At 39.5% G+C, this 27,450-nt stretch overlaps 2 protein-coding genes across 3 annotated transcripts in view; one reads left to right on the top strand and one right to left on the bottom strand.

Moving 5' to 3' along the window:
* Positions 1-27,450, top strand: part of LOC108052675 (zinc finger protein rotund) — a 40,191-nt gene that overhangs the window by 7,456 nt on the left and 5,285 nt on the right. Inside the window, exons 3-6 of one of the 2 annotated variants that reach the window (XM_044457221.1) lie at positions 535-636; positions 1,789-1,828; positions 3,868-3,918; positions 4,815-5,098. In XM_044457221.1, the coding sequence (XP_044313156.1) occupies positions 535-636; positions 1,789-1,828; positions 3,868-3,918; positions 4,815-5,098 (477 nt within the window). Of the gene's footprint in view, positions 1-534; positions 637-1,788; positions 1,829-3,867; positions 3,919-4,814; positions 5,099-23,705; positions 24,678-27,450 lie in introns of those variants that run through there. The other variant, XM_017114509.2, reaches the window with a different exon arrangement.
* Positions 12,711-14,603, bottom strand: LOC108037850 (GTPase-activating protein RacGAP84C). The gene is made up of 3 exons (XM_017114510.1): positions 14,111-14,603; positions 13,078-13,885; positions 12,711-12,883 (listed from the first exon to the last, which is right to left on the bottom strand). Exons 1-3 carry the CDS (start codon positions 14,371-14,373, stop codon positions 12,857-12,859), a joined length of 1,098 nt encoding a protein of 365 aa, XP_016969999.1. The 5' UTR covers positions 14,374-14,603; the 3' UTR covers positions 12,711-12,856.

The raw sequence follows: 27,450 nt of genomic DNA, 5'->3' as shown, positions 1-27,450 counted from the left end.
CAATAAAATAATTAATAGGTAAAGTCATTTCTAAGAAATTAAAATAACAATCTAATAATCCTATAAAAATAGGAAAACTAACAGCGAAATCTTCAGAAATCTAAAGAGATATCTTAATAGATTGAAACTGTTTAGACAATGTGTGTATCAATCAACTCCAAAAATAAAAGGTCGTTGGCTATTTTTATCCAGAAAAAATTAAAATTTGAACACTGCAATTGAAATGATTACTCCAATTGTTTTAAACATTCGATAGGCATATTACTCGAGATATGCAATCATTCTTGAACAACTCAACAGCTTCAATAAAAGAGGACATAAAGAACATTCGTTGAACAAAGCGCTAATTCATAAATCATTTTATAAAAAATATAATCTAGGCTATTAAAAACTTTTGTTCCTAAGGAAATCGCCTTCCTGTATATAAAAATTCGATCTACCTTTTCTATTTCATGTGCCATTTGCCGGCTAATTGACCAACAAAACGACGGGCATAAACACACACAATCCCCAAACCAAAACCAACAACCACAGCATGCCAAAGACATAAGCGATTACAATCTTTGGCCGCCAACGCCGCGCAGTCATCAGCATGCCAGTGAGCATCATCCGATGTCCCTGAAGCAGGAGTACGAGGTAAGTGCCCCGCTAAACGCTGGCCATAGCATGTTTATCTATAGATCCGTATCCAAACGTTGGTAAAACAAACCGGCATTACTTTATGGCTCGCCAAATGGGAGGAGGCGAAACAAAAACAAATTCTAAGCTCGCGTGCCGCCATAGCTTTGGATTTGCTTTGCCCCGCTTTCTGCACCACCCATATATCAACCCACCTATCCACCCACCTATCCGCCCATCTAACCACCCATCCAACCACCCATCACGCTTATTTACTTTCATGGCCCACTGTGTCTGGCCAAAGCCAGACCAGATTTTGCTTTTGTTTCGCCGCTGCAATATTTGTATTTATATTTTCTTGTTGCATTTCGGGGGTTTCCCGCCCGACCTAAGCATATGAAAATTGTTTAGAAAAAAGCCGGCTGGCATTTATTTTTTGACGGCGCACGAGGTTTATTTTATTCGATTTCCATTTTGTTGGCATCGCATCGATGACGGCGGTGTCGTCCTAGGTCATGTCTGGCTGGAGGATTTTAACCCACATTCGGAATTTACATGCAATCGAAAGCGGTGGCATTTTTTAGACACTTCTTTTTCCTTATTTCACACATTTTTTCTATCACTCTCGCTGGCCGGCGGTTAGAATTTTTATTTATATTTGTCGTCAGGCGACTTGATGTGTCTGTACTGTTGGTTTTGTCACGCGTTGCATTTGTTTTCCAATTCATTTATCGCTTGTTTAGCTTTGACTCGCCCTGACAGCTGGCGAAAACATTTGTTATTTGTGATTTCCACTGTGTAAATTGCATTCGTTTTTTCTCTGGACATTTTAATGCGATTTGCTGGGCTGAGAGTCATTAGAAAATTTGTTTAAATATTTTGACAGCGCGTGCAAATTGTTTTATGGCCATTTGATGCGGGGTCACAGTTGCACATTTGAGAATGAATATTTGATAATAATGTTGAGTTGATGAGGTTAATTAAATGTGTGTAGAATAATTATGAATTGATATTGGACAACAAGCAATTATCAGGGATTGGCCAGATTAGAAGCGGCAATTACAAATCGAATTAACTGAATTGCTTTTAGCTTTTCCACCACGCTAGCTTCTGCGACTGATTAGTGATGGAATAACTTAATGCCAGCCCGTGTTTTCCTTTTACTTTCAGGCCAAAATGAACGATCACCACCACAACAATCTGCAGAAAGGTGAGTCAGCCCACTTCTCGGACCTTTCCCAACCAGCCACCAGATCACTTGACCTACCCAGAACCTGACTGACAACAATGCTCTTGTTAATTAATTGCTCACAAAAACAACCCGACCGATAATCACGAATTTCCAAGATTCAGATCGCGGCGCGCGAACCGCAGATCTCCCAGATACCGATCTAAACTCACTCGGAGAAGAATGCAAAAGCTAAATTGGAAAACGCGTGCGGGCCGCCGAACAAAAGCCGGAAAGACAATGTGGTTCGGTCTCATACTCCCACGGAGTATCACACAGAAAACAATTTTGTTATTGGCGGGAGAAGAGCGGAAATTATCGCTTTTCACATAAATTAATCGTAGCACCAAAACCTAAAGGGCGGCGAAAAAAGGGAGGAATTTTAATAATAGTTTGGAATCTGATGTATTTTCCTTAACGATTTTTAATTTCTAAATAATGTTACAACAATTTTATATTTGTCGTAGTTACATTCATATCTAAAAGACCATTTTGTATACAAGGTATATAATTCTTCTATGACTTAACATTTTTTTCTATACTTAAAAAACTGTGCGTTTCTAGTCGTAGATATCTCAATACTCAAATTACGACCGAGTAGTTATTTTTTTCCTACATCGAGAATTCAGAAGTTTTTTTTTTTTTTTTTTACGATTTTTAAACTAATAAGAATACAAATTTGTAGACCTTAAAGTTTTTTGAGTGTTCAACAAATAGCCATTATTTATATATACATTTTCTTATTTATCCAATACAAAAACAACAACTTTAATTCACTGAACATACACCTCTAGCTTGAAGAGTTTTCAAAAAACGAAGTTTTGGTCTTTTTGAACTATAAGTAAATTATTTATTTCTCAGTGTAGCAAAATAAGTCGAAAAATTGACCTTTAACAGCCGCAACAGCAACAACAGTCGCAGGATGCCTACAAGATGTTTACATAAATTCCTAAAATGCAAACAACATTTTAGTTGGGCCCCGTTGGTAGCAGCATTGTTGCTGCTGCAACTACCAGCTACCAACTAGCAACATTGACAGCAACACGCTCCTGTTCGGAGTTGCAGTTGGAGTAGCAACTTCCAGTCGACTGGCTTTACCTGGACCCCCAGAGCTTGTTGGCGTTGACGTTGGCGGCAATGATCGCCAGCCGATAATGTCAACGCTAGGCAATTGGCCAATAAGGTTGTTGTTGCTGCTGCTGCTGCCTCCGTTGCGATAGCGATCGTCCACATTGTTAGCTCCGATGTAGATGTACTCGGATTGGATACCCTCCTTGTACAAATTAACAATAAGGCAACTTTTACTGGTGTCCCCGGCTCATATTGCCGGTCCTCCATTTGAAATGCCGCTGGAAAGCCACTCGCAGTTGCCACTGTTCATTAGCTGAACTTTCCGGCTGGCGCCACCGGCCAGCTCTCTGGTAATTAACACAGAAATAGCGAGGGACGGGGCCAGCAAGTATCTGCAAATGCTTTATTAGAGAAATGTTTTTGACATAGCTGCGGGGCGCCCAGAAACCGCACAGTTCGGTTTGGTTTGGTTCGGTTCGTTCGGCTAAGCCGACTTACGGAGGAATTTCCCCAGCGCTTAGAGTGCTTATTGTTCATAACTTGATGATTACCCCGAAATCCTGGCCAACCCTTTGCGACCGGCCGGCCGCGCAGACAAACTCATTAACGGATTCACACAATTTTTGCACGCAAATAGGCCAGGGAAAAAATTCTAAAGCCCGGGCAAATGCGAAACTATTTTCTCATAACTCCTCGGGCGATTTCCCAGTGGCAATCAGCGGGGCCAACTAATGTCTCAGTTTAATTAGAAAAAAGAGCAGGCAGCCAGGAGCTGGTCAGGTGGCGACATGGCCAACGTGAGTGAACGTCGGCGGCGGCAACTTCAACTGAACCAGAACCTGATGGACAACCGTGGGGCAGCACTAATACCATTGCTGCGCCAAACCATGGCGCCACAGCGCTGACACACAACAACTAAGTGCAACAACTCAATTGCCTTTGCTTTGCAGGTCACTTTCTGGATGACAATCGTCTGGAGCACCATGCGGTTACGGGACAAGGTGAGTTGATGGCTGAGATGACTCACGGACTCGGTGAACAACATTGGCGAAACTAAACGTTTAGCCTTCTAAAGACATCATATTAAACTCGCTGAAAAATTATAGCTTCGGGGGAAAAAACTAATTTTTCATATTTATTAACAATTAAAAAAAATAAATATATTATAAATGCAAATTATGAGTATTAAAAGCCACAAGAAATATAAAATTAACTATTTTAATTATTAATGTCTTTATCAACAAAAACATCTATTAACGAGTTAAAAAAAAGTCGTGACGATCAAATTTGCAAAGTACAACATTGTTGATATCAAATGATGTGAGGAAAAAAAACTATAGAATGCTTAATACTTTTAGCGAAATTCGAAATAAATAAATATGATTTATTAATTATTCTTATTTGGCTCGCTTTTTGTATAGACAGGATTTTCTTTTGGACGCGGTCCCAATACACAATTCAGTTTATAACTAATTTTCCCAAAGTTTTTCAAGAAGGCGTCGAAGCTTTTCTCTCGAGCCGCCCAACACAACAATAATTATTTCAGGATCCTTGAGCCCTTAATGCAACAACAGCTACAACAGCCTAAAAAACTGGAGCATTTCGCCAAGTCGGCCCCAACATCTCCCATTTGATAAATTTACGCATTTTTACTATCATTGCCCATTTCCTGAACCAATTAATTTTCGTAAAGTCCACTCAATTGGTGAAATACTTTTTATGATCGGACCATCAGCTCAAATTTTAATTTCTTTGGCTATTTATACTAGTAATAACACAATATGTCGCAAATATTCATTACTATTTAACGCTTGTATGATATGATGTTAAACTGGAGCCTATTTGGCTTTGTCCTTTTAAGTACTGCTTGCCCCTCATGCATTTCTCTGTCTTGCAGGTGGCCTCGGCCTGGGTGCATCCAACAGCATCGGTGGCGGAGGAGGCGGAGGCGGCTCTGTGGGTGGCAATTCCAGCCTTGGCGCTGGCTCGCACCACGCCGCCGCCGCCGCCCACCATCACAACCAGGCGGTGGCAGCTGCCTCGGCGGCCGCCCTGCTGGTGGTGCCCCAACCGATCAACGCCAGCAAAATGGGCGGACCCGGCGGTGTGGCCTCGGTGGCCGGCGGACACGCCGCGGGTGGCGGCAGCGGACGCAAGTATCAGTGCAAAATGTGCCCCCAGGTAAGTGCGTCCGCGACTGTTTCGATTTTCATACCTATCTGGCTGCTGCTGGCGCTGGAACTCAAGGCAAAGGGTGGACACTATTAAATATTGCCGATGCCCATGGCTGCATGGACCTGTTGACCGAAATATTGGGTGACCACCCCGAAGGGGGGGCGAGTCCAATCTGATTCGAAGCCCGTGAGGGCCCGGCAAGGCATCGGCTTTTGTTTACAATTTTTCAGTTGATTAAGCTCGGCAAAAGTCTCGGATTTCAATATCACTGAGAAAAAATTAATATATTTTCATCTCAAGATATTTAGATATTTAACTAAAGAAGGTTTGACAATTGTTCATCAAAAACAAACAAAACAAAACAGTTAATAACGACTGAAAGGATGAACATGAGTATTTTGAGTTATTTACATACATACAAGCAATTATAAGGCTTTGAATACTATAAAGGAAAGTCTTAAATACACTTTGTTGATATTTGAATATATTTGAAAATTAAATTTAACGGAAAAATAGAAAAGAGAATTCAAAAGGACAAAATTACTAGACATATTTTAAGTGATTGTTAGTAGTCTCGACCTATGTATTTTATTCGATAGCCAACTAAATTTTCAAATTGGGAAATATTCAAGAGTGGACTCCGGATTATATATAACATAGTCATATTTTGTACGTCTGTTTCCAAGCAATCTTAAATTACTTAACATATTATAGCCTTGGAATAGTATTAAAAGTATATAAAGTATATATATACTGGATCGGCATCACCAGGAAAGTCGATCTAGCCATGTCCATCTGTCCGTCCGTCCGTATATACGTAAACAAGTTTTTCAGTCTTAAAGCTACCTGGATTAAACATTCCCTAAGAGCTTTTCTATAGCCGGAAAGGAGCCGGTCTATAGGAACAAGCGGAAAGTTTATGAAAACAATTTAACTTCGTTGTTTTTGAGCATATACGATAAATACTGATTTTCTTAGAATTTTAAACTTACTGTTTTAGTTCACAAAAATCGCACCATTATTTTATATATCTGGGACGATTCAAAAATGTATATAAACGCATAAAAATAAAAACATAGTTAATTTTAAAAATATTTAATTTTTATAAGCACTACGGCTGGACCAAGTGCTTCCTTTCTTATTTTTCATAAAATCCTTCCTAGATTTAAGCTTAAAGATTCAGAAGGTGCCTTTAAGGTCAATGCCCAGAATATGATTTTACATATATTCTATTCATGAGTAAATTAAAATATACCATTGTAAAATTTGTTCAACTACTTTGAGGTCTGTTATGTTTTAATGCAATTTTTCAAAACCAATTTACAAAAAAAATATACTGTATCCTTTTCGATTTTCCCCGTTTTCGTTGACAATTAATGAGAAAGTTTTTTAAGTGTGGTTAGCCCCTGCTCATATCAAGTTGCCTTGTTTCTCACATTCATTCGCGGCTCCCCACGCACTTGCCATGACACTCAAGTCCTGGCTAGAAGCCAGGCCCAAAAGCCGTCAGCCAACAGCTGCAGTTGCTCGTAAAATGTCAATTATGCAGCGTACACGTCTGCGTTGATTGCTGCTAATTGAGCTTATTGTTTTTTAACGGTTATTTGTGGCCTGAAGCGGGGCAGCTGCCACCTGTCAAAGGAGATTCCTTATGGGTCACGGATATGCGTGAGATCCGAATTTTGTGGGCCAAAAACATAAAGAGCACTCCTCAGCAAGGAAATGTTATACCAAGGTCTTGAATTCACTTTAAATTTCTCAATGTTAGTCCAAAAGTAAGTTAACTTAATGTTTGACCCAAGGAAAAAACATGACAACGAAATAAAGTTATTTTTTTGTAATTGTCGATAAACTAACGACTCTTTGTGTCACAAAGAGATAAATTGGGTTCTCTTTTACATTAGATAAGCCGTTCAAACAATGAGCCTTATTCCGGAACTCTAAAAGCCTTAAACCATCTAGGATAACCCAAAATAACTGTTTTTTCAATTAGGCAACGGGAGAACAACTTTCTCGTGAAGCAACATCTATGTTAAGAAAACTATTTTAGTTATTTTTTTCGGAAAGAACAGCAGTATTGACAGCGAACATTTTTGGACGAATGATGTGTCCGGCTGATATGCCACACCCACAATGCCCACAAATTGCGGTGCGGGGCTAACAACATTTGCAGCGCTGATGAGCGGTGCAAGCAGGCACATACCCACAGAAAAAGGGGGTGATCAGGGGTGGTAAAGGGTGGTGGTGAGGCCAACATGGGCGGAGGTGTTCATTTGGGCGGGACAAAGTGAAATAGCAGCATGCCTAAAAGTATGCTACACTCTCCATTTTTTCTTGCCTCCTTGCGTGCGTGTGTGTGCACTTTTTCTTGTGTGAGTGTCTCAATTTTTTATTTCATTTTGGCACATGCATGTACATACTGCATGTTTGCGAGTGTGAGAGTGGAAGCTGCACTACTGAAAATTAGTGCGTTTCTACGCTCAAAAGCGGCTGCTGCTACTTTTTTAATTACCCACACTTACCATTTTTTTTTGGCGATCCTGCTCCTGCAGCTGGACTTCGGCAGTCGGTTTGTTGTTGCGCAGCCCAGCTTCAATTGGAATTACTACACTTGGCACTTTTATATGTACGTAGGAAAAAAGTCCTGCAGCAGCTCCCGTTTTCCTTTTTTTACCTTTTGAACTGGAACTGGCCACATTTTTCGTGTGTGAGAGTGTGTGGAAGTTTCGGCCAGCCTATCATGTTAGTGTGCTCTGCTCTGCCACTTTCTTGGCGTCCTTTTTTGGAGGTGTGGGGTGGAGGGTGGCCCGACACTGCTATTTCCAACCGGTTTTTTCAGCAGACCAAAAATTATGTTCACCATTTTGGGGCGCATGTCAGGAGCTTTATTCGGTTTTTTCCATGAAGGAGAAATGAAAAATACACATTATTTTTAAATTATTTTTAAAATAAGTAAATAAGAACCATGATTGAGTACAGAACTTCTGATGAAATTGATTAAAATCATATAAGTGCTTTAGCCAATTCACAGGAAACATTTAAAGCCTTTAACTAAAAAATAATATTTTAATCACTACAAACTAAAGTACAATATGCAAAAAATGCATTCTTTATTTAATAATTTCCCACCATGTTTTATACTCCATACACATTTTAAGCTTTAAAAACACTCCACAAATAACATTCCAATCTCAACGCAAATATTTGCTTTTCCAAGGAAAGTCCTTATTGTAATTGAAATCCTTTAAAAACAAAATTAATCACGGACATGTATTTTTTGAACTTTTTTCTTTTCAACAAAATATTTGTCTTATCCACAAAAACACTGAGAAAAATGCAGAAAAAAGGAAATTTTTTATGGACCACATGCCGCGCCCACTTGTTTGGGGCGGCCGACACAAAGCTTACATAAAATTATAGAACCCGCCTAGCAAAGGGGCAAAAAAAAAGCAGAAATAACTGAAATAAACATAAAAGTGAGCTGCGATTTTTACCCTATGTTATTATTAGCACCACGCTGTGCCAGTATTGGTGACCGGTTTTTCTTTTTTTTAACCTCTCCACGCATAATTCGCTTCCACTATTTTTAACTGCCTTTTTTTGGTTTTATTTGACATTTGCATTTACTTTTTTCCATTCTTCTTTGCTGCGCTTTCAACTTTGTGTGTGCTCATGTGTGGGCAAGCACTAACACAATTACACAAGTGGTCAGCGGGAGGCGGTGGGCTGCAGGGCGGGGCAGGGTAGCGGGCGGCCTGGGACACGCTCACACTATCAATTAGTGAATTACATGCGAACAACGAGCGGAAAATGCCCGAGCGGGTAAAAAACTGCCGACAAAAATAGAAAAATTGCAAAAATTTGTTGCGCACATCAAAACAAACACATACACAGCGCACACTTACAAGCTCAACATCACTGGACTGTGTCTGTTATTCCCCTCATTTAATTAACAATAAAAATAGGCTAAAAAGTCTTAAAAAAGCAAAAACTGCATGCGAATTATGCAGGCGCACACACACACAGCACACACACTCACATACATTGCAGTCATGCCATTTGTTAAACAATTTTAACTCGCGCCCCCAAGTAGGCAATGCTTTCCGCACACGCACACATGCAGCGGCGGCATTAAAATTTGATCCGATATAATACATGAATTATGTAAACTATTTTTATTTTTGTTTTGCCTATTTATTTTTGCATTTTTTCGCCTCCGCGTGCGCTGCACTTTTCTGTCACGGTATTGGTGCGAACTGCCCCTCAGAGTGTGCGAGTGTGCGAGTGTGCGTTCTGTGGCCTTTGGCATTAGCATTTGGTTAACGTTAACGGGCGACCACTGCAACAATTGCCAGCCCATTTGCCGTTTTTAGCGGTTAGCAACAGAAGCGCATCGCAAATGCGTCGCTGCTCTGCTCGCACACAACTGCCGTCTCGCTTTGTGTTTATTTTTGATTGTATTATACATTATTCCGGGCATGTATTGGCTTGGGATCCGATCGGCCGATGTGGTGGGGGTCTATTTATGCACTCGTCCAGTGCATTCGAGTACTTTGTTTTGCTTTGCTTGTTTTTTGCATTTAATGGCCGCACTTTTTGCACAGCACTCGCCAAATTGTTTTTAAAATGCTAACTTTTTTCTTGGCGCTTTAACTTATTTATATGAGTACGCGGCCAAATATTTTACTTTGTGCTTTGGTTTACGCTTCAAAGAAACATAAATATGGGGAATGGAAATTATTAATTTTTTACATGTTTTTTCACGGTTGGGAATTAATCAACTTTCGGCGAAAAAAATTGAAAATTCAATTAAAAATGCTTATTAATGTTTCAATATTCGAAATATATAGTTATATGATTACGTCGCTTTAAGCCATTCTATATTATTTATGGGGTGCGAATAAGATTTTTGGTTTTTTTTCATTAGAGAACTTGAATATTGAAACCGGCAAATTTTGTCGTAGTTAAGGCTATAATAATTTCAGCAATTTAAAAAATATGATATCGCATAACATATGAAAAAGATAAAAACTAAAAACTAAGTGATTTCCACATTTGCAAAATAAAGATTTTAAATCATTCTTTTGCTTTAAGTAAAACATAGAGCCAGATCATTTATTGAAAGAAGATGTGTTTATTTTCAATTAAAAACGAGGACGGAAGCTAACTTCGGCAAGCCGAAGTTTTAATACCCTTGCAGACTTTGCCGAAATTGCTAAAACTGAAAAAGTAGCGAAAGGAATAAGGTATACATAAATAAACTAGATTTGCATCGTTTAATGTCAATTGCTTTTATACTGCAAAAATGTCATATAAAAATAGAAAAAAAGAAATACTTTCGCAGCCTTTAACTATTTTTCCTACGGAAGCTATAAGAAATAGACGTCCGATCGGCAAGCGCTTTTACCCTAATCAAGATATGCGTAAATAAATAAGACTTGGAACAATTTATGTCAGTAGCTTACACACTACGCGAAAAATTCAGAAAATCATCAAATTTGGACCGATTTCACCCTGTTGTTCCTATGGGAGCTGTAGGATATAGACAATCAAGGTATGCATAAAAAAATACGATTTGGAAAGATTCATGTCAATTGCTTATATACTGTGCGAAATATCTTAAAAATCATTAAATTTTAACCGATTTCACCGTATTGTTCCAATGGGAGCTATAGGATATAGACGTCCGATCGCCAAGCGCTTTTACCCTGATCAAGGTATGCATAAAAAAATAAGATTTGGAAAGATTTATGTTAATAGCTTTTACACTGCGCGAAATATCTTCCATTCTTGAAAGTTATATCCGATTGTTCCTATGGGAGCTATAGGATATAGACGTCCGATCAGCACGCGCTTTTACCTTGATGAAGGAATGCATAAAAAAATACGATTTGAAAAAATTTATAGCAATAGCTTTTACACAGCGCGAAATATTCTGAAAAACATAAAATTTGGACCGATTTTACCCTGTTGTTCCTATGGGAGCTATAGGATATAGACGTCCGATCGCCATGCGCTTTTACCCTGATCAAGGTATGCATAAAAAAATACGATTTGGAAAGATTCATGTCAATAGCTTTTACACTGCGCGAAATATCATCAATTCTTGCTAGATATATCCGATTGTTGGGAGCTATAGGATATAGACGTCCGATCGGGGCGATTTTCAAACTTGATCTGCGTACACATGTTTTAGGACGAGTGTGAAAGTTTCAGATCGCTAGCTTTTAAACTGAGCTCGCAAACGGTATTGAAACAGACGGACAGACGGACATGGCTATATCGACTCCCCTATTGATCCTGATCAAGAATATATATACTTTATAGGGTCGGAAACGTCTCCTTCACTGCATTACAAACTTCTGACCAAAATTATAATACCCTCTGTAAGGGTATAACAAGAGAGAACGCTATAGTCGAGTGCCTCGACAATTAGATACCCGTTACTCAGCTATCCAGAAATCCTTATCGAGAATTAACGTTGACTTTGTTAAGCACCTTGGCCAGCTGTGCCAAAGTCATCCGTTAGATGGCGTCATGAAAGGCGGAAATGTAGGCGCTAGCCAGGCTTAAGCGTTTAATGGGTTTTTGGGCGTTAGAGTGGGCGTGGCAAACTTTTATTAGGCCAATCTATATTTATTGACGATACAAATACATATCAATTAAAATTTTCATAATATCATCAAAACTGTGGCCACAGCTTGTGGCTTGTGGGCGTCAGAGGGGGCGTGTCACCATTTTGAAACAAACTTGCGCTGCGTAGGAACTCCTAAAATCTACATGCAAAATGCCAATCTTCTAGCTTTTATAGTTTCCGAGATCTCAGCGTTTATACGGACGGACAGACAGACGGACAGACGGACATGGCTAGATCGACTCGGCTAGTGATCCTGAACAAGAATATATATACCTTATAGGGTCGGAAACGCTTCCTTCTACCTGTTACATACTTTTGCACGAATACAATATACCCTTTTACTCTACGAGTAACGGGTATAATAATTTAAATGCTACTTTTATATAGCTAAAAATAGAAAACAAGTCTTAAGTTTAATGAACAAACCGAGTAATACGTCTCCATTAAAGATTTTCTATGTCACTTTAATATGTCAAGCGTCTTTAAGAAAATCTTTTTCTGGAAAAAAATATCAACAAGTTTATTATAATTTAGTTATAAGTTTGCAACGCAATAAAGGGTACAATTTCAACCCCATAAACAGTTAACATTGATGTAGCCATGTCCGCCGTGCCTCGGTCCATTCTATATATCAATTTTAAAAAAGTAGTAGTTTTTAAACATATATAAACAATCTATGTAAAACAAAATCAGAATAACGTTTTAATTTTTTAAAAATTGCACGAGCTGATACAGAAACAATCGAAAATATGTATCGGAAAATCGGAAAATCTTTGTTTTTTTTCATATACGCATATAAATCGAAATTTAGTTGAATAATACAATATAGAATTTTTTATTTGCCCAAGCTTGCTATCTTTTTTATTGATTGGATGTTAGTTTAGACCAATCCCTCAATTGTTTGTTCAAAGTAAAAGTACTTTACAGCACTAAAAAATAATAAAATGAATACCGTTTTATAGGTCTACGGTAACTTTATAACTATCAAGACGATAAAAATAATTACAAAATAAAAAGGAAACTGTTTAAAAAAAACATGCAAAAGTGATGTGAATCATTCTTTGAACCATAAAACCTGCCACAGGTATCCCTTGCTCACAATTCAACAATCAGTCATTTGCCTTACACTATAGGTTCGTGCTGCTGAGGTTTACCTAAAACAAAAGGCATTTAGTAAGGGAATCATGGGAAAAATGTTGTTCTCACTTTAACGGAATTTTATCCCATTCGGATTGATTTTAAATCTATTTTAATATAAATCTTATTGAAATATTAGTAGTTTTCAATCATTAAACTCCTCTCAAAATAAATTCTGTTAAAGCGAAAACGTGGAAGTCCTTGGTCTCACCATAGATCTAAAGTAGGTCTTAACGGAGGTCCATCCCAGATTGGATGAGTGATCCCAGTGTCGCTGATTGTACCGCTCTTCGAAGTCATAGGTACTGCCCAAAGGAGTGGGGAGCGGATGGATCTCCAGAAACTGAGCCCAAAAATCGGGTGGCAACAGGAGCAACACCTTCAGCACCTGCTGCCAAATAACCACATTTTCGAGGGTCAAATCAAGGTCTCCGAAGAGAGTTGGAGCGAAGATCACGGCCAGGTTGCCAATCGTCATGCGGACGGCAGGACTCTCAGCCACCCTCTGCCAGTGGAGCATCAGGTAGGCCAGCGTGTCCCGGTGGGCCTGCTGCAGCTCCAGGACCGCCAGGTAGACCGCCATCCTGACCGCCAAGGGATCGGCCAGCCGCGTGGCCTCCTGGAAATCTCTTCGGTGGTAAATGGGAATCAGGGGATGGACCAACAGCCGAAGGAATTCCTTCACACAACAGCACAGTGTGTGGGTGTCCTTGTTGCCCAAGTGCGGCGTGGACTTGCCACGCAGCAGCTTCCGGCGCAGCCGCTTGCATTTCTCCCGCGTCGAGGACACCCGATAGAGCCCCTCCTGCTGTAGTCCCCGTGCCTCGATCTCCGTGACACAATGGACAATTAAGGCCGGCACCATGGGCGCCACCCGGGGCGCGTAATCGCTGAGATTGCCGCGCTTCGTTGTTATTTGGGGCTGAGGGATGCAGTTCACCGTCAGCTGGCGACAACAGGCGATGTGGCAGCGAAGCGGACACGCCCGACACCGCAAGCTGGCCATGGCAAAGGGGATTCTGGAAGAAGCATAGGACTTAAAATTCGGCACGCTTTACTTTAATTTCCAAGTTTTTATAATTTTGCACAGCTTTCAAAGATTATCAAATATTAAATTACATTTCTTAAGCTTTAAAATTTAAATCACAGTAGTCTTTTTAGAATAAAAGTCTTAAATAACTAAAGGGCCCTGCTATAAGCTGTAAAAATAGATACGTTTTCCGAATTCTTTTGGGAATGCTTACCTTTTTCTACAGTGCACACAGTTACCCACGTTGTAGTAGTACGACTTAACCTTGAAGTTGTGCTCCCTCAGGAGCCCCGAATGGGACTGGGAGCAGCTCGAGTAGTAATCGAGGCCGTCAGTAGATACTCCATCGCTGCCGCTGGGATTCATATCCACGCGGTCCTGCAAGGAGTCCAGCGACTGGGAGCCAAACATGCGGAAGTGCTCGCTGAGATCATCGTAGGAAATGTACTCCCGTAGAAGCCTCCGTTTGTTCTGCATTGCGGGGCTATCGGCCAGCGAATAATTCGAATCGAAGGCGTCGGACTCAGACCCACTAATCGCACTTCAGGCCACAAACTGGCGATTGATTCAGCTGTTCTGGTCAGTTGGCAGTTTCCGAAGAGCCGACACTTCGGATTGAGTCAGCTGCACAGAAGCTATCGGCACGTTTCTCCGAATATTTGCCCGAAATGTTTATTTACACTTCCGGTTTGCTTGGAATCGGGTGAGCACTGACGATTTGAAAATGCTTTGGCAGCACTAAATTGCGAAAAACCGTAGGCAATGCCTTCTAAGATTTCAACATAATTTCTCACATAATTAACAAAGGGAAAGTCCGCCATTCAGTCACATAATCATTAATTGTAATGATAACCACATTCATTTGGTATACTTATGCGCGTTTTCTGGTGACTATGGTAGGGTAAACTGAGGTGTAAGATAAGCACTTCGGTTTTCTGAAAACTAAAATTAAATTGAATACTAAAGGGCAGTTCATTTTTTATCTAAAAATCTTTGGTAAATGAGTCTTACTATAAACAACAATATCTCCTGACAAGGCATGCACTTTGCAATAAAGTAAACAAACATATCAAAATCAAAGTCCACTTTAAGCCCTCGCTAAAGAATTTGAAGTCACGCCGAGATTCAATGTCACTATACAAACCTAAAATCCCGCAAAAACAAAAGATCGCACAAAATCAAACAAAAAAAACAATTTGCTAAAGTATCAATGAATTCTAAGCGCCCTGAAAATGGCTCGATGGCAACGCTAAATGGATGAAAAATTCATCGAAAACCGTTTTGCGGCCACCAGACACAGAATGCAAGCAGCAAGAATGTGGCACGAAAAAATGCTGCAGTTCATGTGGGGCGAGCACGTCAAAAAGTAAAAATGTGGAATCCACGAGAGCTAAAGAAACACCAAAAATTAGAATTTAGAGAGTTCCGTTGATGGTTTTTTTTGCGAGGTGATGCTGGGATAATAGGTAATCATTTAGCCATTCTTTGATTTGACTTTACTGGATTTTTAGTAGAGATACTCTGAAAATTAAAATAGTCGTGGCGCTTTTCCATTTCGGCTGTGTGTTGAAGAGCAGCGGCAGCAAAATTAACGAACAGGGCGGGGAATTTGATTTTTATGCTTTTTGTAGTCGTTTTTTAGGCGTCAGCTGCAGTGACGCCGGTGTGTGCCTGTGTGTGTGTGCGTTTCAGGGTGTGGGTGAGGTACTAAGGATGGTTGCCACATTGAATTCGTAGTTATTAATGCGTATTGAAATGCACACATTGATGAGGGTGCGAGTGTCTCTCTCTGCGATTATGTGTGTGTAGTATTCATAATTGCACTTGTGTGGGTTTCTATCTGTGTCCGACTGTTTGTTTGTATTCAAAGTCCACAAATACGAGTCACGCATCGCAATAAGCCCATGCAATCCCCAGCATCACCTCCTTTTCCCAAAATGCTTTTTTGTACTTTTTCTGTTAGGCCAATGTGTGTGTTAAAATACGTGTGTGGCCCTGTGTGTGTGACTGTCCGTTGCGTTGCGTGTTCAAAAAACAAAAACCCAACAAAACAGCATAAAAAATGTTTGGACATCCAACAAAACATGCAAAAAAAGAGGGGAGCTGAACTGCGAGTACAGGACAAAAACGAGTGGGAAAAAATGGCATCAAAGCACGTTGACAGTGTTGCCACGTGGTGATAATTAATTTTTCACACACAAAAGTTGATCAAAATGTTTTTACCAGCTGCATCGAAAGTTTACTGCAACACTTTATGGCAGACAATCGAAAAGTTTTAAACACTTTCAAGCAACGTCAAGTTTGAAGGTGGGAATACAATTTTTTAAGAAATACTAGTAAGATGGCGTTCATCTTTTTTAATATTTTTCATTCACTTCCTCAAAAATTTTACAGTTCTTTAAATATTAAAAACACAGCCCGTAGAAAACTAACATAACCTAATTAGCATAATTGTTTACGTAGTAACTTACTGTTGATTAAATTCACCACATGAATTTATTTATATATTTTGTATAGCCTGCAATATATCTAATTTTTATGAGCTCTGCCTAAAATACTCAACAAAACTGCATATCCAAATGAATTTAAGCTGTGTAAGATGCCCTTAATGGAGCTTTTTAGATCATTTATTTGTGTAATCTTAATTTTAGATTTTGTTAAGTTAATATTTAACGAAATATATTTTTATGACCTGATCACAAAATAACCTTAATGTTACAAAATTATTCTTGTTAATTTTAAAAATATGATCTCAAAAAAATGATCTCATTTTTCCCGTTGACTTTATTTCAACTAAAATAAAAGAACTCAAAACAACCTGTTAAAGAATTTAGCTTCAATCGTCGCTTTGTCTAACCCAATTTTAGTTGGGCACTAAAAACAACAATTTATAATAAATTGTATTTTTCAATGGCAACTCTGCTATTTTTTAAGGCTCTCCCCCTCCCTGTCTCTCTTTCGTGCCAGGATACAAAAAATCTAAAAAACCAAATCTAAAAGCGAAAACACAAAAGCAAATGCAACAGCAAAGGCAACATCACTAAAGCGATGGGGAAATGGCTGCAAAAAAATGATTGTGTTTTGCGAACGGGGGGTCAAAATGCACAAGGTGCAAGCGAGATGGGGCGATAGAAAGGAAAAAATTTATTTCCTGTGGCAAGAAAAAAAATCGGAAAAAGGAGGGGCGGCCGAGAGAAAAAATGCACAGCGAATGGAAATGGAAAAAATGCTGGGAAAAAATGTGCAAACTGCGAGCGAGCGAAAGGGAAAGATGGTGGGCTGTGATGGGTGGGGTGTTGGGCGAAGAAGCTGAGGCAAGGTTGCAATGCGAAAAAAAGAACTTAGAAATATCAGCAACGACGGCAGCAGACAAACGTCGACCGCGGCAGAGGTGGTGGATGGTGGGTGGTGTGTGGTCAGGGGTGGAGGTGGGTGGTCTCTGCTCCAGTGGGTGGTTCAATGTGAGTTAGTTGCTGTTGGCAGTTAAGCCAGCGCGGTGGCTTAGGTCAGGGCGGAGGCTGCTGCCTTTCCTGCTGCTTTTCCTGCTGCCCGAGGTGTGCTGCTTTTCCGCCCACTCCCCGGTTGGGCCACCCCCATCTGGCACATTTTTTGGGGATTTTTTAGCGCCCCCCTGTCAGGCTGATTGAGTGCTAGAAAGCGCAACCACAGAAATGAGGCAGCCACAGAAACAGTTGCCTACTTCCCGGCGCTATCGATTAATCTGCCAATTCACGGTATTTTAGCTGAAATATCGCCGGGAAAAACCAGCCACAATAATGACTTTTGTTAATTGTTGACCAGTGCCAAATAAAAACAAAAAGTAAAATTCAAAAACACAAACACAGCCCGCAAAGTCAACTGCTCTCTCTATCTCCTTCGGCAGTCCCCTCTCGTTTGCGCAATAAAAAAAGTACGTTCGCATCAAAGTCGAACAAAACAAAATGCAAAAAAAGCGGAAGGGGGGTGGTTGGAAGGAGGTGGGGCAGACAGGATATTTGGGGCGGCAAAGGCTAACAGCGAAAAAAATTCCAGTGCGTCTGTGTGAGTGTATTGGCATGGCTATGTATGTATGTACTTGTGTGCGTGGGTTTGGCGCAAAATTCCCCTTTATTTTTTTACACAATTTTTTTCCGCGTTTTTTAGAGCCCCCTCCCCTGCTCCTTCCCCTTCCTCCTTTCTCCTCTTTGAGTTTGGGTCAATGTTGGCGCTACTCCTGTTGTTTTTGTTGTTGTTGCTGGCAGGTGGCAGCGCTGTCGGCGTCGCAGCATTTGAATAGCGCCAGCAGAGACGCCGACTGCGACGCCGCCGCCCGCCGCCTATGCAACCAAAAACTTTTTTCTCTGTGTGCGTTGGATATTTTTTCGGTTTTTTTTTTTGCTGTGTCCTTTTTTTGTTGTACTTCTTTTTTTGTTGCTTCGCTTAGTTGTTGGCGCTGCTGCTGCTGCGGCCGCTGCTTTTTTTTTTCGAAGTTACCGCCTGGTTGTGTGTGTGTGTGTGTCGGCCGGCGGCGGCCTTTAGTAAGAGTAAGCCAGGCCCACACCCACACCACCCACTGGCACCCACACAGACTCAGGCACACCAACACGGACTCTGCTGCCGCTGCGTTTTGAAGCGCCGCAGTGGTGTTAGTGCGCGTTTTGTCTGTCTGCCTGTCGATGCTGCGTCGCCCGTGCATCTGTGTGTGTGCGAGAGTATCTGTGTGCGGTTCGCCCCCCAAAAATATATTGTTTCAGATTTTTTCATCATCGCTTTAGTTGAGTTTTTACATTGGTGACGGATCGTGCTCTCGGCTCCGGCACGCCACGCTCGCTAAGTCCGTTCAGTCTGCTCTGTGTTTTTTCTCCGTGCGCAACATGTTCCTTGACTCCGTACCGCCGACGATATCAACAAAGGATACGGATACGGATGCGAATGCGGCCACAACTACCAGTGCAGCCAGCGAAATAACAACACGACAACACCACGAGGAACGTCTTCGGCGAAACTCCTTCGCCTCCTGCTCGGCGTCGCGGCAGCGTTAAGAAAAAGTATCTCAGCCGCAAGGAAGGCGCCACGAAAAAAATATTGCAAAAAAATCGGAGAACTCACCCACACAGCCGTGGGTTTTTTCTTGACTTGGTCTCGGTTTCCGTTTCCGGTGGTACGTGTGCGCGCTTTTAGACATTTTCCGGCTTCCCCGCTCGTGTGTGTTTATTTATTGTTGGCCAAGAAAAAATATCGGGCGCCCGTGCGAGAGTGTGTGTGCTGGTGTATCTTAAGGATACGCGAGTTTCTAACGCAACGCGTCCTTGTCTTGGTCACGTGCAGAAAACCAAGAAGAAAGCCAGCCAAGCAGCCACAGCTGGCTTTGTTTTGCTTGTGAGCGAGTTGTGGAGTGAGAGAGTGTGTGTGTGTGTGCGGGGGAACTGGCGGGCTTTACATATAAATAATAAATGTTCTTCGCCGGTCGCCGTGCATGTGTTGGTGTGCCTGCACAGCGTATCAGCTGTTTCTTGTGTTCAATATCAAGGTCAAAACCACTCTTGCAACTTGGGCGTGCGTGTAAACAACCGATTTCCAAATCACATTTTATGACGAAACCCTTATTTTCACACTTAAATAGGAAGCTTTTCTTGTGAATTGTTTATCAGCAAACATTACTTTATCGCTGCCGTAAATTCCCTTAAAATGGATAATATAAAACTCGATCTAAAATTCATCGTACTTTTTAGTTACATCCAATAAGAGGTCATGAGTTTATAGGGAATTAGGTGTACATCCTAGTCGGGTGAAAAGTGATAGAAATTCTGTTTAAAAATAATACCATTTAACATTTTATGAATAATTTTTAATTCTTACTATAACACCGTTGACATAGGTTTCGTAAAAAAATTGATTACAAATTTTAAACTAAAAAAATCCCTTTGATATACTATAAAAAGTTTTAAATCGATTGAATCAACAGTTTCGGATATATAAAATGTGGGAATTGCGACTTTCAAATCATTTAATCTTATGCGTCTCAGTTCAATCGCGTTTTAATTATGAACACAAATTTTGTCCTACAAATTATGAACCTACTTCAAATTTTTACACATATTAAAAATGACAGTGCCTTGAAGACAAATATGGAAGTATTTTAATTAAACTAATTTTAATTTGTTTAACGATACAAACTTTATTGAAAATTAAGTATTTTTTAAGTATCCACCAAAAATTTAAATTACATTGCTTTAACGTTTGTTTCCTTTATAATTACACTACCAGAAGAAATAAATAAACGAGTTTTTAAATTTTCTACTCAATTTGTTCTTGGTTTATTTGAAAGAAGGAGTAAAAATATTTATCGAAATAATAAAAACAAAATTATAATGTTTCGGCCTGTAAATGAGTAACGTCTTAAAGTTTCTTTGAAAAATATTTGGGCAATCCCATATTATTGAAATTCAATAAGAAACTAAGTTTCCCATATCGCATATATTTAAAAGAAATAAAATTATTATTACTTGTTAAATTTTCTGCATTAGCACTAAAAGTTAGCAAATTATTATTTCTACAAACATTTTAGTTTAAACTTAAAAAAAAATCCAATTACTTTTTAATATGTGCTCTTATATCAAATGGTGTAATACAAAATCAAAGTGGTTTTAATTACAAAAAAATAAAAAGACTTAGAGATTTATGTAAAGATAGAGCCGAAGGAAATGATTTAATTTTTTTATTTAAACAGATAAAATTAATAGTTCATAAAAATTTTAAACAAATCTAACCTGATTTGAACAAAATTGTATTTTTGCAAGTTTAAAACAATTTAAAAAGGATAAGTGATCCAAAATGAACTTATTATTCTAGGCTTATAATATTGACGCATTGAATGAAAGATCTAATGATATGAGACCAGGATTCTTATAAATTAAAGTTCCAATGTCATAACTATATCAAACGAAGACACTGGATTATTTAGTTCATAGTTAGATTACTTCCAAGATCCCTAGGCTGCCGTCGGTTTCGAAATAATATACTAATCAAAATCGTAAAACACGCTGGCCTGTCATTTGCCTTTTTCCTCAAAGGTTCCCATCTCGATTTCTGACAATGCCAAAAGCTCGATGACCGAATCTTTTTCTACTTGACTTCACTGACTCGAGCCTTGAGTTGATCTGGTCCAATCATGCTGAAACTAATTGGGCACCACAAAACACCTGATTATGCTGGTCCAGCATAATTTTGGGTCCTTGAAATTTGATAGGCTGAGAAGATCGTTGGGCCGCCGTCCGAGTAGAATAGAGCTGTGAGATTTCAGGTATTATTTGCATAACTAGCCGTTAAACGGACCTTTCGGTCACCAGCTGTTCTTTCGTTGGGTTCTTTTGGCCAGATAACTGGTCAGAGCGATCAGTTAATCAAAGACCAGCGCGGCGATAACAACGTTTACAGCAGACCCTCGGGCGTACGCTTCTAATAAGATGAACACATTATTTTTAATTATGAGAAACACACATAATATTAATTGCATATTTTAAGTGATGTGAAATTAATTAATGATTAGTGCAAACAGGCAGACAAAACAAACTCCTATGGCAAAATGTGAAATTAAATATCATTAAAATGCATAAGAAACTGTCCTCGCAAAAAAGAAGAGCACAAAGAAAAAATGTATCGCATAACATCGCGCAATGCATTTTTCATCAACTGACAAAAAAAAACTGTGGAAAAAGCGGAAATATTTTTGTGATTCTGAACAAGTTAATACAAAAACCTAAAGAGCGGTGTGAAAAATGCATTAATCAGAATTAAAAAAAAAAAACACAACAACAACAGCAAATTATGAATAATAAAAGAGCGCGCAAAACTTTTTACACATTTTCAATTAATAACATCCCTCGCAATCTGTGAGGGAATGCGTCCAGAAAGCCGGGCGAAATATTGCCAAACCGCTAAATGTTAATTAGTTAAAAGCCCAAACTACGCATTAACACAATCGGAATCCTCCCAGGACCCAAACCAAGGTCCAAAAAAACCCAAACCCCGTGAAAATGCAAACACAGACAGAGCAACATATTTTCCCCAGTTTTAATTTTTTGCTTTTGTTGGTGATGTTTTTTTGCATTTTTTGTTTTGCGCCATCATTACATTATGTGCAATTCCCTTATGTACTTGCCTATGCTGAGTGTTTGTTCAGCTTTCTATATAAATTAAATGGTTGTGTCAAAAAAGTCAATATTTAGCTAACCAATAAAAGAAAAAAGAAATCACACCACCTGACTGGTAGCAGCAGGTTTGGGAACATATTTATATACCTCTTGCGTGGAAATTAAAAATGTATTTCATAATCACCATACATCATTTAGTTAGAAGTTACGGTCACCTTAACACAGCGTGAATCATTTTAAAAGATTAAAACCAATTTTATGAAAAAAATTTAATTAAAGCTACAAAGTAATATGTTTCTGGTATCCGTTTCAAGCGGAAAAGTCATTTAAATTCATTTTGCATTTCATATTTGCCACCAGGCATTCCACAGCTCATTGTCATGTCAATTAAATCTCAGAGAACCTCTCAGCTCTTACATTTCAATTCCATAAATAATTTGCTAATAATTCATTAACACATGCAATAATTGAAGCCACACTGCATTCACTTGTATTGGCGTGTCAATAGGCAAAGTGTTGACAAATCTATTTTTTCATTCTTTTTGAATAGACAAATATCTAACCCACAAAAATATCATTCAAGGTCAGTGGCATAAATACAAAAAAAAGGCTTGCATTTATTTCTAAACAAACTAATAAAAACAAGATGAAAAAACAGAAACATTGACAGGACAACAAAGCAAACAAACGTTCAACTCATGAATGAATAATTTGTCGCGCTTAGAACCAGAAGGTCTCAAATTGGACCATTTCAATAAAAACCCAAGCAGAAAAAATAGCATTGAGGACTTTCACCTGGAAAATTCCACAGGATGTCTGTGGCATGTCTGCGCCTGAATGACTAGCAATCCACAAAAAAAAATCAACAAAACGGGGGAGGTGGAAAAAAGCACAGCCAAGCATTTATACAAATATATAGAAAAAATCTAATCGAAGGCAGCCCAAAAAGAGAAATGCATAGAAAATGGAAAAACGGAAACGCGTCACAAAAAGTCGAACACAAGCCGAAAAAGCCAAATTCGTGTGGAAAAAATATTTTTGTCGCGTAAAAACGTTAAGGGGGGATAAGGAAAAAATGTGAACAGGCGTAGCAATTGAAAATGCAAAATAAAAAAGGAGCTGTGGAAAAAAATGGCGTTAGATTTAGGACAACAAAAGCGAAGACAAAAAGTCGCTTTTCCGGCTCGACGGTGCATCCAGTCGAGACCAAAGCGTTTTTGCGGTCTCGTCTCGCAGGTTTTTAGTTGAGCTTCGTTTCTGTTATTTCCCCTTTATTTAATATTGGCTTTGGCAGTTGTGGCAGAATGTCAACAAAGCCCCAACACAGCTCCAACAAATTTATTCTATTTCGCAAATTGTTGCGCTTGCATTCATTAGAAGCTGAATACAAAGAAATCTCGTGTCTTTTTTCTAGCTGCAGGACAAAATGATAAATAGATATGTTGAAATCAGGAAATACAATAGTTAGTAGACCTAGGGTGATTTATTTATTTTTTTTAGTAAGTTCATGCCAAAACCGTTTCAGATTTAACTCAAACGTAAGAAGTTATCATCCTCGCATATTTCTTAAAAGTCTTAAATATAAAATTTAAATGAAAAATGTATGTGCTGTGAATAATTTATTTTCGAGTAGTTCTATTTCACAAAAATGTTGCTCCAGCTTTTCCCTAAAGTAACTAACTCAACTTTAATCAAAACGTACTCCCGACATCGAGTATCCTTCAGACCGTGTTTTTAATAATTAAATAAAATTTATATTTAAAAACCGGTTAGCAAAATCAACAAATAAAGTTCTTCCCTGAAACTGTAGAAAACAACTGAATTATAACAAAGTGAAAGTGGAAATTTAAGATACCTGCATATAGTCCTTGGAAAGAACTTGTTTTTGGACCAGTGAAATCAATTTGAACCAAAATAGATTTAATAAGCAGCCAAATGGAAGGCCGTCTGATAGAATATCGGCCAATAGGCGGTGGCCTCGACTACCATCACAACTCGCCGCTAATCGGCGAGATTCCGCCCGCTGGTGGAGATTATTCCCACGCGGTGCACCGGTCCATAGACCACCTGCGAAACAGCCTCAACGAACGGGTGGCCTTGGGACCACTGAGTGTCTTCTCAAACACGGCCGACTTAAGGAACTCCGTTCTCAGCTACAGCCAACAACCCCACCAGCAGTCGCACCCACCGCAGCAGCAGCAACAGCAGCAACATCAGCAGCAGCAGCAGCACCAGTATCAACTGGTACCGGAGCCCAAGCCGAGTATCACCAACCTGGAGAGCAGTGTGGCCTCGTCGGCGGTCAGTGGATCGGTTGCCAGCAGCCAAAAGCACGTGAATGATGCGGTGGTCAGTAGCAGCAGTGGGAGCAGCACCACCGCGGGAACCGCACCCACAGGTTCCACCAGGGGCCGCAAGTCGCGCATCTACCCCAATCCCAACCAGCACATCATAGTGACCAGCAACAGCGTAGACAACGGCGGCATCCGAATGCAGAATGCGACGCTGAACGAAAGGAATCCCCAGAATCCCTCCACGGCAACGGTTGGTGTGGGTGGCGTGACCACGGCAGCGGGATCGGGGAATGGCATCTCCTCCTCCACCAGTTCGCCGCATCACATAACCCAGTTGGACGTAAAGGAAACCAAGGTGATCGGGGACTCTTGGACAAAGTTCATAAACATTTGTTATTTGCTTCGGGGGTCAAACAAAGATTTTGGTTCACTAATAGGGTTTAGAAATACAAAGAAGCTCTTAGTGATCTAATTTCTTATCTGAGTTATCATAACTGCTAAACAAGCATTACACGTATAAGTTTACGGCATAACAGTAGAATAAACTAAAACAAGAAAGGAAAGCTAACTTCGGGCGGAGCCGAAGTTAATATACCCTTGCAGAATACTCTGTAAATTATATTCTCCAAAATTATTCATATGATGCATTTTTAATACTCATAAAAAATCCCAACTTCCTAACTTAAAAAACACCAAAGTTATGGCATTTCCAATCGTTCAGTTATATGGCAGCTATAGGATATAGTCCGCCGATCCTTATGAAATTTGGTAGGTCGGATTGATTGGCCAAATATAAAACCCATAGCAAATCCCAACGTCCTAACTTAACAAACACCAAAGTTATGGCATTTCCGATCAAACAGTTATATGGCAGCCATAGGATATAGGTGGACGATCCTTATGAAATTTGGTAGGTCGGATTGATTGGCCAAATATTAAACCCATATAAAATCCCAACTTCCTAACTTTAAAAACACCAAAGTTATGGCTTTTCCGATCGTTCAGTTATATGGCAGCTATATGATATAGTCGCCCGATCCGGCTCGTTCCGACTTATATACTACCTGCAATAGAAAGACAACTTTTGGGAAAGTTTCAAGCAGATAGCTTTAAAACTGAGGGACTAGTTTGCGTAGAAACGGACGTACAGACGGACAGACGGACGGACAGACGGACGGACAGACGGACGGACAGACGGACATGGCTAGATCGACTCTCCTGGTGATGCTGATCAAGAATATATATACTTTATAGGGTCGGAAATGTCTCCTTCACTGCGTTGCAAACTTTTGACTGAAATTATAATACCCTCTGCAAGGGTATAAAAAAAGGTTTAAGGCATTGTCCCATGGCTTCAAAGAATAGTACTTACACGTACTGTTTCCTTTACTAAAATATTTTATAGTCATATAAGTGCCAGAGACTTCGTTCCACTTGGTACTGACGTTTAACGATAGCTATCTTTGGTTGGGGGCTTTGACAAAAGTTTTAAAAAGTTTTCATTATAGTATTCTTTAAAGAAGATGTTAATTGCATTATTGTATTCTATGTATTAGCCAGTTGTTCATAAACTTGTAATTCTTTTAACATCTAGAAAGTTAATACTTGCGAATAACCAAATTTTAATAAGCAACGCTTTATCATTGAAAATATTATTTTAAACAAGAAAGGAAAGCTAACTTCGGGCGGAGCCGAAGTTGATATACCCTTGCAGAATATTTTATAAATTATATTGTCCAAAATTATTCATATGATGTATTCTTAATAATCATAAAATGTCCCAACTTCCTAACTTTAAAAACACCAAAGTTATGTCATTTCCAATCGTTCAGTTATATGGCAGCTATAAGATATAGTCGGCAGATCCTTATGAAATTTGGTAGGTCGGATTGATTAGCCAAAAATAAAACCCATAGAAAATCCCAACTTCCTAACTTTAAAAACACCAAAGTTATGGCTTTTCCGATCAATCAGTTATATGGCGGCTATAGGATATAGTCGTCCGATCCTTATGAAATTTGGTAGGTCGGATTGATTAGCCAAAAATAAAACCCATAGAAAATCCCAACTTCCTAACTTTAAAAACACCAAAGTTATGGCTTTTCCGATCGTTCAGTTATATGGCAGCTATATGATATAGTGGCCCGATCCGGCTCGTTCCGACTTATATACTACCTGCAATAGAAATACAACTTTTGGGAAAGTTTCAAGCAGATAGCTTTAAAACTGAGGGACTAGTTTGCGTAGAAACGGACGGACAGACGGACAGACGGACAGACGGACAGACGGACGGACAGACGGACGGACAGACGGACAGACGGACATGGCTAGATCGACTCTCCTGGTGATGCTGATCAAGAATATATATACTTTATAGGGTCGGAAATGTCTCCTTCACTGCGTTGCAAACTTTTGACTGAAATTATAATACCCTCTGCAAGGGTATAAAAATGTGGTCCCGATATTTTTTAAAAAATTCACAAAAAAACAAGAAAGGAAAGCTAACTTCGGGCGGAGCCGAAGTTGAAATACCCTTGCAGAATATTCTGCAAATTATGTTCTCCAAAATAATTCATATGATGCATTCTTAATACTCATAAAAAATCCCAACTTCCTAACTTTAAAAACACCAAAGTTATGGCATTTCCGATCAATCAGTTATATGGCAGCTATAAGATATAGTCGTCCGATCCTTATGAAATTTGGTAAGTCGAATTAATTGGCCAAATATATAACCCATAGAAAATCCCAACTTCCTAACTTAACAAACACCAAAGTTATGGCATTTCCGATCAATCAGTTATATAGCAGCTATAGGATATAGTCGGCCGATCCTTATGAAATTTGGTACGTCGGATTGATTGGCCAAATATAATACCCATAGAGAGTCCCAACTTCCTAACTTAACAAACAGCAGAGTTATGGCATTTCCGATCAATCAGTTATATGGCAGCTATAGGATATAGTCGGCCGATCCCGGCCGTTCCGACTTATATACTGCGTGCAAAGGAAAGAAGGGTGTGTGCAAAGTTTCAATTCGATATCTTCAAAACTGAGAGACTAGTTCGCGTAGAAACAGACAGACGGACAGACAGACGGACAGACGGACAGACGGACAGACGGACAGA

Source organism: Drosophila rhopaloa, unplaced genomic scaffold, assembly GCF_018152115.1.
Source record: "Drosophila rhopaloa isolate 14029-0021.01 unplaced genomic scaffold, ASM1815211v1 contig_155, whole genome shotgun sequence".
NCBI lineage: Eukaryota > Metazoa > Arthropoda > Insecta > Diptera > Drosophilidae > Drosophila > Drosophila rhopaloa.
This window is presented reverse-complemented; position numbering and strand designations above follow the sequence as displayed.